Source organism: Monodon monoceros, unplaced genomic scaffold (assembly GCF_005190385.1).
Source record: "Monodon monoceros isolate NGI ecotype Baffin Bay Population unplaced genomic scaffold, NGI_Narwhal_1 Super_Scaffold_2, whole genome shotgun sequence".
Classification (NCBI taxonomy): domain Eukaryota; kingdom Metazoa; phylum Chordata; class Mammalia; order Artiodactyla; family Monodontidae; genus Monodon; species Monodon monoceros.
The window spans coordinates 9388326-9401034 of NW_021703776.1; the positions used below are offsets into that span (position 1 = coordinate 9388326).

The 12709-nt window shown below is 57.1% G+C and overlaps 2 protein-coding genes across 7 annotated transcripts in view; both read left to right on the top strand.

Moving 5' to 3' along the window:
• The window catches only part of GCK (glucokinase), a 55736-nt gene extending 47822 nt beyond the window's left edge, over positions 1–7914 (top strand). For 3 of the 5 annotated variants that reach the window (XM_029233209.1, XM_029233206.1, XM_029233210.1), the window contains 6 exons: positions 864–959; positions 1148–1247; positions 4296–4479; positions 5610–5765; positions 6315–6548; positions 6806–7914. In XM_029233209.1, the coding sequence (XP_029089042.1) occupies positions 864–959; positions 1148–1247; positions 4296–4479; positions 5610–5765; positions 6315–6548; positions 6806–6950 (915 nt within the window). In that variant the 3' untranslated portion in view covers positions 6951–7914. The remainder of the gene's footprint in view (positions 1–863; positions 960–1147; positions 1248–4295; positions 4480–5609; positions 5766–6314; positions 6549–6805) is intronic. The other 2 variants (XM_029233208.1, XM_029233207.1) reach the window with 2 other exon arrangements.
• A 1946-nt stretch (positions 7915–9860) lies between these two features.
• MYL7 (myosin light chain 7) lies at positions 9861–12446 on the top strand. Of its 2 annotated transcripts, XM_029233777.1 has the most exons (7): positions 9861–10053; positions 10285–10398; positions 10586–10661; positions 10917–11021; positions 11451–11529; positions 11741–11789; positions 12274–12446. In XM_029233777.1, the coding sequence occupies exons 1-7, from the start codon at positions 10051–10053 to the stop codon at positions 12373–12375; spliced, it is 528 nt and encodes a 175-aa protein (XP_029089610.1). In that variant the 5' UTR covers positions 9861–10050; the 3' UTR covers positions 12376–12446. The 2 variants fall into 2 exon arrangements, with proteins under 2 accessions (XP_029089610.1, XP_029089609.1); XM_029233776.1 differs by lacking the exon at positions 12274–12446 and having other exon boundaries at positions 11741–12051.
• The last annotated feature ends 263 nt before the right edge of the window (positions 12447–12709 follow it).

Genomic DNA, 12709 nt, shown 5'->3' on the forward strand with positions numbered 1-12709 from the left:
ACACGCATATTTACACGTCAAGTATACATGCATGCGTATATGCGCATGTCAGTCATACATATATACACATTCACAGGTCAACGATACATACACACGCACACGCATTTATTATACATACATATATACATGTGTGTGTAAATTATCCAAACATACGCACAGTTATACATAACACACAGGGCCTCTGGGTCAGAGAGAAAGCCAGGTCAGTACTCCTGGCAGAAGCAGTAGCAGGAGCAACGTCTCACATTGCTTTTCCAAGCCCCAGTCCCCGCTGGGCACTGAGGGCCAGGTGGGACCTTCACACGCAGAGGGTGCACACAGGAGAGGAGCCCCGATCTTCTTCTGGCTGCACCCCTCTGGACCTCATCCTTACTCCGGGATGACGACCCTGGGCTTAACTACACAAGCATTCTTAAATTGGCTGGGACCCAGCCCTGCAGAAATATGAGATATTGGTAGAAAATTACCTCCAACACTTCTTGAACTTATACGGCTGCTTTGAGCCTCAGTTTCCTCAGCTTTAAAGTGGGTGCACAGGGACTTCCCTGGTGGTCCAGTGGCTAAGACTCTGCGCTCCCAATGCAGGGGGCCTGGGTTCAATCCCTGGTCAGGGAACTAGATCCCACATGCCAAAACTAAGAGTTCGCATGCCGCAACTAAGGATCCCGCATGCCGCAACGAAGATTCCACATGCTGCAACCAAGACCTGGTGCAGCCGGATAAATAAATAAAAATGAATAAATTAATTTAAAAGAAAGGTTAATTATAAAGTGGGTACACATCCCTGTGGTCTGAGTTAGCTCCCGTCCCTTCACGCCTGCCCCCAGCATCCAGCAGCCACTGAGGCCCCCCTCTCCCCCCAGGGCATCCTTCTCAACTGGACCAAGGGCTTCAAGGCCTCAGGAGCAGAAGGGAACAACATCGTGGGGCTCCTGCGAGATGCCATCAAACGGAGAGGGGTGAGTAGCATCTGCACCTGCCCCTACCCTGGGCCCCCTCCTCCTCCCCTCCTGTGGGGAAGCCAGGGAGGGCTTTCTGGGCATCCCCCCAGGAAGGGGTCTCTGCCTTCTGCGCCTGGCTGGACTGGCCTGGAGCAGGCTGAGAACCCCCCCAGCTCCATCACCACTGCCTCTATGCCTCTTGGCAGGACTTTGAGATGGACGTGGTGGCGATGGTGAACGACACTGTGGCCACGATGATCTCCTGCTACTATGAAGACCGCCGGTGTGAGGTTGGCATGATTGTGGGTAAGGATGCGCCCCCTGGCTGACCCAGGGGCCTTGGCCACCACCAAAGACGGGGCCGAGGCTTCCCGTCTTCAGCAGGCTGCACACGGCCTCTGCGCCAGTCATGGACCCCAGAGGTGCTGGAGCCCAGGGTCTTAGGGAGCAGCAGGGGTGTCCCGGAAGACAATACACCAATGTACATTGGTATTGGGTGTACCAATAAACAGGTGCTGTTTATTGGTAGGAAGCATTTCAACACTCACAAGTCACTGCCTCAGATGGTGTACCAGCTCACGTCCACCTGGCCCATCGGGATTTAATTAAATCACCTTATCTGGTAAGTTGACCGACCTGGACAGATTTGTCCAAGTGGAAGAGGATAAACCAGAGTGGTGTCATCCCTCCCTGGACAGTCTTACCACACCCCGGGGCAGCCGTCTGCCCTGCCCGAAGTGGAGGCAGGTACCAGGAAAGGAGGCAGCACTGGCCCCAGTGGCCCTTTCCCACCAACCAAGGGCCTTTCCCAGAAGTTCCCAAGGCCTTACAATGAGTGTTTACTGAGGAGTGTTAACTGGACACACAGGCGAGTGGGTATTTCCCTGGTTCCCAGAAAGTCAGCATTAAATTTGTTTGCTTCCACGGCCTCTTCAGGGCCAGCCCTGAGGGTTTCTGTGTTCTTAGGACCCATCTCCAATTGCATGCACATGGCCTAAGGGGCCGGCGACCTGCTCTCTGCCTCTCCTCTAGTTTCTCACATCTCCTTCTTCCATTCTCACCTTTTGGATGGGAAGTTCTTTTTTTTTTTTTTTAACATCGTTATTGGAGTATAATTGCTTTACGATGGTGTGTTAGTTTCTGCTTTATAACAACGTGAATCAGCTATACATATATCCCCATATTCCCTCCCTCTTGCATCTCCCTCCCACCCTCCCTATCCCACACCTCTAGGTGGTCACAAAGCACTGAGCTGATCTCCCTGTGCTATGTGGCTGCTTCCCACTAGCTATCTGTTTTACGTTTGGTAGTGTATATATGTCCATGCCACTCTCTCACTCCGTCCCAGCTTACCCTTCCCCCTCCCCATATCCTCGAGTCCATTCTCTAGTAAGTCTGTCTTTACTCCCATCTTGCCCCTAGGTTCTTCATGACCTATTTTTTTCCCTTAGATTCCATATATATGTGTTAGCATACGGTATTTGTTTTTCTCTTTCTGACTTACTTCACTCTGTATGACAGACTCTAGGTCCATCCACCTCACTACAAATAACTCAATTTTGTTTCTTTTTATGGCTGAGTAATATTCCATTGTATATATGTGCCACATCTTCTTTATCCATTCATCCGATGATGGACACTTAGGTTGTTTCCATCTCCGGGCTATTGTAAATAGAGCTGCAATGAACATTGTGGTACATGACTCTTTTTGAATTTTGGTTTTCTCAGGGTATATGCCCAGTAGTGGGATTGCTGGGTCATATGGTAATTCTATTTGTAGTTTTTTAAGGAACCTCCATACTGTTCTCCATAGTGGCTGTATCAATTTACATTCCCATCAACAGTGCAGGAGCGTTCCCTTTTCTCCACATCCTCTCCAGCATTTATTGTTTCTAGATTTTTTGATGATGGCCATTCTGACTGGTGTGAGGTGATACCTCATTGTAGTTTTGATTTGCATTTCTCTAATGATTAGTGATGTTGAGCGTCCTTTCATGTGTTTGTTGGCAATCTGTATATCTTCTTTGGAGAAATGTCTATTTAAGTCTTCTGCCCATTTTTGGATTGGGTTGTTTGTTTTTTTGATATTGAGCTGCATGAGCTGCTTGTAAATTTTAGAAATTAATCCTTTGTCAGTTGCTTCGTTTGCAAATATTTTCTCCCATTCTGAGGGTTGTCTTTTCGTCTTATGGTTTCCTTTGCTGTGCAAAAGCTCTGAAGTTTCATTAGGTCCCATTTGTTTATTTTTGTTTTTATTTCCATTTCTCTAGGAGGTGGGTCAAAAAGGATCTTGCAGTGATTTATGTCATAGAGTGTTCTGCCTATGTTTTCCTCTAAGAGTTTGATAGGAAAGTTCTTTAAGTCCACACCTAAACAGGAGCTCCAGGGGCCCTGGCAGTGCTCCCCTGGCTCTCTCCGGTTCCCCAAGACACCACCACCTGGGCTCTACAGCCGCTTGCCTCGGGCTCGCCCCATCTGGAGCAGAGATGGCAGAGTGGCGCGTGGTCGCATCTGCCCTGATGTGCTTAGAAACATGTTTATGATAATCACCAAGCACTAAACATTGGGAGAAACCATATCAAAGTCTGGATTTCTGTTTTTTCCCCACAAAAACTTGGAAGGCCCGGCATCACTGGGCCTGAATTCCAGGCAGCTCCACTGCTGGTGTGAGGTTGGCATGACTGAGTTGCTGTCCCTGATGGCTTGAGGGGTGTGCAGTCACGTTCAGATTAAAGCTCTGCTGTCACCATTTTGAAACTCTCAGTTTATGAACAAAGGACCCCATGTTTTCACTTTGCATGGGACCCTGCAAATTACAAATTCCTTAGCCAGGCCCACCTGCAATGGCCCGTGTGCTGCTCCCAAGGGCCCATGCTGTGACATACTCACCTCTGGGTGCCCGCCTCCTCCCCACAACAGAGCCTGGTACAGAGGAGCTCAAACACATGCTTAGAAAGTGCCAGAACACAAGGGTGGTGCATAGATATGACAAAATCATAACATCTCATACCCATCTCTAATTGGCAAAGCACTCTGACACATGTTCTTTCCCTCATTTCTCTCAACTACCTAGGTAATAGGAGTAGGTGTTACCAACCCCTCTTGGGGAAGAGGAAGAGCCCAGGGAGTTAGGCTTATCTACCTGAGGTCACACAGCAAACCTAGGTCTTCCAGCTCTTGGGAGAGCTGGTTTCCTTTGCTCCAGGGGATGTAGGAAGTGCTGGGGGTGGAGGGCTCAAGGAAGCTGGGAAGACAGGACCACACGGGGCTTCCTGCCGGGGGGATGCACCTAGCAGAGCGGGCATCCCAGGAAGCGCAGCGCCAGGTGCGGCCTGACGCTGCGGCCTCTCGCAGGCACGGGCTGCAACGCCTGCTACATGGAGGAGATGCAGAACGTGGAGCTGGTGGAAGGGGACGAGGGCCGCATGTGTGTCAACACCGAGTGGGGTGCCTTCGGGGACTCGGGCGAGCTGGACGAGTTCCTGCTGGAGTACGACCGTGTGGTGGACGAGAACTCCCTGAACCCCGGCCAGCAGCTGTAAGGACCGCCCCTCCCCCTCCCCACACGACGGCCCCGCCCCGCTCTGGCGGCAGATGGGGCCGGCCCGCAGATAATGGGCTTGTTTTTAAACACCTCTGGGGAAAAGCAAACTGACAATCCCTTCGTAAGCTGGCTCTTCTCTTCCTTCAGCTCGTACGCGTGTGCCCCTCTGTGAACCGGGAACAGTGAGAGATGCCAAGGATTAGTCTTTAAAAAAGGGTCTATGGGGACTTCGCTTGCGGCCCAGTGGTTAAGACTCTGCGCTTCTACTGCAGGGGGCGTGGGTTCCATCCCTGGTCGTATCCCACATGCCGCGCAGTGTGGCCAAACTAAGACTCCAAAAAAAAAAAGGGTCTGTGGATAGATGAGCAGGAACCTCCCCGCTTCCGACAGGTGACCCCTGGCACAGGAAGGCTCTGAGACGCCCCCCAGCAACGTTAACTGGGTTTAGCCCAGAGTTCCCCAAAGTACAGCTCTGAACACGTTCACAGAATGAATCATAGTATTTTGGGGTATGCTGCGGGTTCGCGGACAGCTGGAGAGCCAGCCCTCACAGAGCTTGTCCTGAGTCAGGGCTCTCCTTTATCAGCCGCCTTCTGCGGCGCGCCAGGCACGTGTCCTCTCGGGCTCTCATAAACCTCTACGAGGTCGGTAGTATTCAATGTGCTACAAGATGAAAATACGGAGGTTTACAGACTCTAGCGCCACCGGGCCAACTCCGTGGATTCCAGGAGCGCAGGGACCTAGGAGCCCTAGCAAGCGAGCAGAGGCCCGCCCAAGGCTGGTCACTAGCCGCTCTAAGCCTGAGCTCCCCCAGCTGACACTGGGTGATGAGAACAGCACTCGTTCCACAGCTGTGGGAAAACCCAAGTGGGCTCAGCGCAGGGTCCTCCCTGAGGATGGCCTCAGAGGGACTGAACTGAGGCCCCACAGTAGAGCGTTCTCCCAAGGCCCCAAAGCCTCTGTTGATAAATGTGGGAACGGGCATGAACCCGGTTTTGCCAAGGCGGGGGGTGGTCACAGCGTCCCACATGGCCTCCTCGTGGCCGTGACAGGGGGTGGTGGCTGGCCTCTGCCTGATGGTGGGGACCTCCCTCCTGGGGGTGACCCGGCTGCTCTCTGTCCAGGTACGAGAAGCTCATCGGCGGCAAGTACATGGGCGAGCTGGTGCGGCTCGTGCTGCTGAAGCTTGTGGACGAGAACCTACTCTTCCACGGGGAGGCCTCGGAGAAGCTGCGCACGCGCGGCGCCTTCGAGACACGCTTCGTGTCTCAGGTGGAGAGGTGCGCGGGCGCGCGGGGTCGAAGGGTGGGGTACAGGGGTGGCGTGCGCGGGGAGGGGTCCTGGACCCAGACCCACGGGGCGTGGGGGCGGGGCCCGGGCGGGGCTCAGAGCGCAGGGGCGGGGCCCTGGTGAGGTCAGGGGGCAGGAGCCCAGGACTTGGTAAGGTTCCGGGATGGGGCAACCGCGGCGGTAGTAGCCTTCAGCCCCCAGGGGAACCCGGCGTCGGGCAGCTGACGGAGACCAGGCGTCCTCTCTGTGCTTCCCCACCCGCTGTGGACCTCGTCTCACTTCATCCACGCAACAGCCCCGAGGCGCGGCAGTGTCACCCACGTTAGGGCGGAAACCCTGGGTTTAGAGAGAGGAGTAATGACCACATTACTGCTGGTCCCTGGCGGAGTCAGACCCGCTCCGCTCGGAAGCCCGAGCCCCAAAAGCGCTTTGCCTGGGAGAGGTGGGCAGGGGGAGGAGAAGAAGCCGCCGCTGTGGGGATCGGGCTGGTCCGGGACCAAGCGACCCTCCCGCGACGCCCTCCTGTCCCCGCCCCGCAGTGACTCGGGCGACCGCAAGCAGATCTACAACATCCTGAGCACGCTGGGGCTGAGGCCGTCGGCCACCGACTGCGACATCGTGCGCCGCGCCTGCGAGAGCGTGTCCACCCGCGCCGCGCGCATGTGCGCCGCGGGGCTGGCGGGCGTCATCAACCGCATGCGCGAGAGCCGCAGCGAGGACGTGATGCGCATCACCGTGGGCGTGGACGGCTCAGTGTACAAGCTGCACCCCAGGTGGGCCCGCTCAGTCGTCTGCACCTCCCCGCCGGGTCCAGCCTCCCTCTTGTGAATTCGCCTCCTAAGGGCAGAGCCCCGGCATCGGTCTCCATCTATGATATGCAGGCCGAAACGGATGCTCTCCGAGGTCCCAAGGATTCTTAATCTCCTCGCTCCCCTAAGCCCACAGACTCAGGGGGAGGTTCCCCTTGGCTTACCCCCTGCCCTGTCTTAAGCGCGTTAACTAACCGCAGCCCCGCTTGCCCCCTGCTCAGCTTCAAGGAGCGGTTCCACGCCAGCGTGCGCAGGCTGACGCCCAGCTGTGAAATCACCTTCATCGAGTCGGAGGAGGGCAGCGGCCGGGGTGCGGCCTTGATCTCCGCGGTGGCCTGTAAGAAGGCCTGCATGCTGGGCCAGTGAGAATAAAGGCTGCAAGGCAAGGAGGAGGCTGTGGCCTGGTGTCCAGGGGACACACTTCCTACAGGTCCCTCCAACCTGGTCCAGTCAAGAGGCTTCTCCTTGTAAGGACCTTGGATGCCTCCCATCCCCGCTGTCACCCCAGGAGATGGGGAAAGCTTCTCTGGGGATGCGGTGAGGCCCTGAGCAGGCCTCGTCTCTCAGGGTCAGTTGGTAGGATAGCCCTAGGGCCCTGACTGGGTTGGGGGCTGAGATGAACAGGAATGGAGAACCCCCAAAGTACCTCACCTTTCTTGCTGCAATCAGGGGCCCAGAAGGGAGTTATTAACTCAGGATTTTGTTGCATTTCTGCACTGCTTGCCTCTTGGAGCTTTCAGCCTGGCTCAGCCCTTGCTCTGGGAAGGGGGTGCCCTCTGGACTCTACTATGGCCTGGCTTCCCTGGGAACCCAGCCCACATAGGGAGGCAGCCCTCATGACCTGGCCAGACCTAGACCGGGGCTCCACAGGGGGCCCCGGGGAGCTGCAGATCACCCAGGCCTGGGAAATGGAAGGGACCAGCTCCATGTTGGAGGCTGTGGGTACCCCGAGGCCTGGAGATGGCAGCCTTTTCCCTCCCATCCTGCCATCCCTGAGTGGTTTCTGGTTTTGGGATGGACCCTCACAGGAGGTACAAGAGACAGAGTCCCCAAAGCCCCTGCCCAGAGGGGCCCAGGAAGAGGAGGAGTCCCCCTACCCACAGACAGCCCTGGGAGCATCTCTGGGATCGAGTCCTTGGCTCCCACGGCGCTGGGCACTCAGAAACCCCAGCAGCACTCAGCACACCCCTAAGGGACAACCCAGGCCTCTTCCTTCTCACCAGACCTCCATGTACCACACCAACCTCTCCATGCCCAACCTGGGACTGTGTGGGTTTTTTTAATTAAAAGTTTTAAAAGTTTAGAACATGACCTTGTCCACCATTCTTTGATCTCTGTGTATAAGACTGTGTGACAATAAACATATAGACGTGGTCACGTGTACACAGACACTCTGCAGGCCTAGGCGTGTTTTGGAGTTTGCCATCCTCTCCACAGAGCTATGCCAGGGAGTGTGAAGAGTGACAGACCAGGCCTTAGGAACAGGAATGGGGTGGTGTGGCGGGGTGTGGTCAGAGGTCCTGGACTTGCCCAGGCCTCTGCCCACCAGCCTGTGGGATGTGGGGTGTGGTTCTGAGGTCTCCAAGAACTCCAAGGGAGTGTCAGGGAAGGAGTGGGGCTGCTCTGGGAAGGGGGATGGCTGGTTCTTGGGACTGGTCCTGCTGCAGGTCGGTCTCAACAGGGGATCCCTTGGAGCCACTTGGGTTGTGACAGTGACTGCAGTGGGAGGCCAGGATTACAAGAAGTCACATGATTTCTGCGGTCCTTCCAATTTGGTCCTGAATGAAATGCCTACTTCAAGTTAGCCAAGCCTAGGGCCTAAGACCAGTTACTTATGAACACGTATTCGTAAGATTTTAACATACACGCACTTGTTTTTCAGGTTTTTGGATGTTATCATCTTTTCTTAAATTTAACTTTTATTTTATATTGGACTATAGTTGATTTACAACGTTGTGTTAGTTTCAGGTGTACAGAAAAGTGATTCAGTTATACGTATATCCATTCTTTTTCAGATTCTTTTCCCATATAGGTTATTACAGAGTACTGAGTAGAGTTCCTTGTGCCATACAGTAGGTCCTTGTTGATTATCTATTTTGTATATGGTAGGGTGTATTCCACTCACTTTTCAATGAGAGAAACTATCCAGCGAATCTGGAATGACTGTGTTGTTTTATTCAGAACTTAACGCCAAGTTGTGATTTTGAGCTGTCACATCCTCCCTGAGATGCTCTCTCGTTTTCTGGTATGCGTCGTGTGGAATTTAGTTCTCTCGAGTCTAAATTATGCATCAGAAGTGTGTGTGAGCATCTGACGGCTTCATTATCCGGAGTAATGTCCTCGTGTCCCACCATTCAGCTGCAGTATTTGATCTCATTTTACCATAAATTATTTCCTAGTTGTCCTTTATGTTATGGTTCAAGGCATTGTGTTTTTTTTTTTTTTTTTTACAATTCTCCATGAAGGTAGCTTGTAGAGCCTATGAATTTCATTTCAGGAGAGTAAAGGAGGTGTTATAAAATACTTACTTGCTATACAAAAGGGACATTGGGGTTGATGGATGAGAACCCTGCTCTCCCAGCTGGCCTCCCCGCATTCCTCACCCCAGTGGGCCGTCTCCCGTACCGGGTTCAGGGAGCAGCCAGCAGCCCACTCCTGCTCTGGGTAGTCCCCCCACCCCGTCTGCCCCGGGCCTGCAAGGATCCTCGAGGCTGCTGCTCTGGCACAGCAGACGGAGCCTGGGCCCCTCACTCTGCGGTTGAGCCCCACAAGAAGGGCTCGTGACCCACTTTCATGGGGATCCCAGGGGATGCTTGGGGTCCAGGCAGTGTTCCGTGCTCCAAAAGCATCACATGGAGGCTCTGTTTGGGGTCACAGCCAGCTCAGGGCTGGCTTCTGCCCCTTGGTCAGAGGGGCCAGAGGCCAGGGCCAAGCATCTTTAGCAAAACCTCTGGGAATCCCCAGGGGTCTCAGGCCAGAGCCCATCCTCAGAACCACCAACTGCCCTCCCAAGCCCAGCGGGGGCCCCGGGCCATCCCCCGCACCACTGCTGTCCTCTTGGCCTGAGTGGGTTCTGGGCTGGAACTGCAGGAAGGACAGTCAGGTGGGGTTACAGGGGCCCCTCGTTCAGCATGAGAGTGGTGAGAGTTGCGACTCTGCCGTCAGGAGGCGTTTCACCCGGTGCTGTCAGGGTGGGTAGACACCCGGATGTCACAGGGCGGGGGGGGGGGGGGCCGGAGGGGCCCCGGGAGGGGGGGGGGGGGGGGGGGGGGGGGCCTGAAGGTCGCCAGGAACGTGGCTGGAATCTGCTCGGGGGGCCCTGTCCTCCCCCAGCCCAGGCAGAGGCTGCCAAGTTTGGGCCTATCCTCTCCTCCTGTCCTTATTTGGTGCGCTCCAGGTGATAAGGCTGAGACATAAAGGGGGCTGTGGGCCCCTCGCAGCAACCAGGCTGCTGCAGAGAGAGACGATGGTGAGTGCCAGGTGGGGGGGACTCAAGGCCAGCGGCCCCCCAGGTGCTGTCCTTTGGGCTGGGGGAGAGGAGCCAGTGACTTCTGTGCTTGTGTTGGGCCCCGAGAGACGGTCTCCAGGGACAGGAAGAGGACCCTGACCCGGGCTCTCCCGGGAATGCTCTGGGGAAGTCCGTGGCAGGGAGTCCTCGGGGAGCTGGGGAGAGGACCCCTCCGCTCCCACTGTGTTGCAGGCCAGCAGGAAGGCAGGGACCCGGGGCAAGGCTGCGGCCACCAAGCAGGCCCAGCGAGGCTCTTCCAACGTCTTTTCCATGTTTGAGCAAGCCCAGATCCAGGAGTTCAAGGAAGTGAGTGCCCTACCCCCAACAACCTGGGACCCATCCGGACACCCTGCCCCCAGCACACCCCTCTTCTCTGTAGGTCAGTGGTCCTGGCCCCTGTCCTTGCTCCTCCCACCACCCAGGATGCCCCCACCTCCCGCCTCCCCCGGGTGGGGACTGCTCCCACCTGGAGACTATCGCCTGCACCTCACAGGCCTTCAGCTGCATCGACCAGAATCGTGACGGCGTCATCGGCAAGTCGGACCTTCGAGAGACCTACTCGCAGCTAGGTGGGGGGGGGGGGGAGCCCGCTGAGAGGGGATGGGCAGGCTCTCAACAGGCAGCGCCCCGGCCTGGCTCCCCTCCCCGCTCCTCTCACACCCCTCCCCCATCATACCCCTCCCCCATCACACTTTCCTTCCACTTCACCTCCCCCACCCAGAGCTGCCTCTCACTCTCTACCCTGGGAAGGAGGGAGGGGCAGCCCAGGCCCTACGCGGGGACACTCAAGGTCCCTGTGTCCATTTCACGTCCCGCCCCACCAGGGAAGGTGAATGTCCCAGAAGAGGAGCTGGATGCCATGCTGCAGGAAGGGAAGGGGCCCATCAACTTCACTGTCTTCCTCACACTCTTTGGAGAGAAGCTCAACGGTGAGCCTGGGGCGGCTCTGGATCCCCCTGGCCAGGCAGCGAGCTTGAACCCCACCTGGACCCTGCCTGGACCCGGCCTGAATCCCACCCAGACCCCTTCCATACCGTACCTGGCCCTCGCCCACCCAGAGGTTGTAGGGGCCACCTCTGCATTCCAGACCCATGAGCACTGAGCACCCCAAGTCTCGGGGTTGGGAAATATGCCTTCAGATTCCAGTCCCAAATCCCCAATCCTAGTCTCCCTACCAGGCTCACCCATCTCAGAAGGACAGCCAATCCTGGTGCCTCTGAGCCCCGAGGGGCACTTTCTGTCGGAACACCCTCTCGCTTCTCTGGGACTGGAGGACTCCCCCTGCACCCTGGGTTCCTCCTGGGTGGGACCGGGAGGATGGCAGTGTGGCTGCTTACCTGGCCCCCTCGGCCTCCCAGGGACAGACCCCGAGGAAGCCATCCTGAGCGCCTTCCGCCTGTTTGATCCCAGTGGCAAGGGCGTGGTAAACAGGGACGAGTAAGTGGAAGCAGCAGGGCGAGTGCCGGGGGCACCATGTTGGATGGAAGCAGGGAGGGCGGAGGGTCGCCTTGTGAGGGTGGCCACCTGTACTTTGGGGCCCTCTCTGCTTTTGGAGGGGGTGACCACCTGGGCCAGGGGAGCCTCCATTTTCCCCTCCCGGATCGGCCACCCCTGCAAGGCCCTCCCCACTGCTCCCCACCTCCTCCAGGTTCAAGCAGCTTCTCCTGACCCAGGCAGACAAGTTCTCTCTGGCCGAGGTGAAGATTCCGGCTCCTTCGACACCCCTCCAGGCCCCTTCGCAGGGCCCCCACCCCGCAGGGCCCTGGGGAGGTCTCGGTGACCCACTGCCCTCGTGGGCGTAGAGCCCAGCTTTCCGGAGGAGGTGCCATCTCTCTTGGGCTCTGGAGGGTGAAGGACATGGAATCAGAAAAGGAGGAGGGTGCAGGCTGGGTGAGCTGTGTGTGCAGAGGCCCAGGCGTGAGAGTGCGGTGCACCTCCGGATCTGGAAGAGGTTTCCTACACTGGGGAGGGGAGGGGGAGGGGGAGGGGGCCGGGCCCGTGGCCAGGGTGGGCCCTGAGACCCACGGCACCCTTCGCTCCTGCCCCAGCCTCCGGCTGAAAACGCTAAGGGGCAGCGTACAGCCCCAGGGGCGGGGCGAAGGGTCTCAGGCCTCCCTCGGGTCACAGGCACCGGCCCCCAGGACGCCCTGGCTGGGCGGCGTCTGACCAGTGCCTCCCCAGGTGGAGCAGATGTTCGCCCTGACGCCTATGGACCTGGCCGGGAACATCGACTACAAGTCCCTGTGCTACATCATCACCCATGGGGACGAGAAGGAAGAGTGAGCCCGAGGCGCTAGCGGCTGGGACTCAGGGCCGGCCTGTGGGGACACCTCAATAAACGCTATTTCCGAATTAGACCCACAGTGGTGGCCTGTCTGTGACAGATGGGGTGGGGCTCCACAGGGACTGCTGTAAGAACCAGCCCGGCCCTCACCGGCCCCCTCCGTTCACCCCACACCGTCCCGTGACATATGAACCGGGATGTGCCCGGCTTACAGATGAGGACGCCGAGGCCTGCGAGGGTGCCCAGGGCCACTCCTCTAGGAGAGGAAACCCAGAGCTTTATGCCCATCTCCACCAGGCCCGGATCGAGCCACGCGATGGGCCTCTGCTCAGC

Coding starts and splice junctions, on each gene's coding strand:
- MYL7 (XM_029233776.1), top strand. Junction 11,022..11,450: donor CTTTGGAGAGAAGCTCAACG/GTGAGCCTGGGG, acceptor TCGGCCTCCCAG/GGACAGACCCCGAGGAAGCC. Junction 11,530..11,740: donor GGCGTGGTAAACAGGGACGA/GTAAGTGGAAGC, acceptor CACCTCCTCCAG/GTTCAAGCAGCTTCTCCTGA.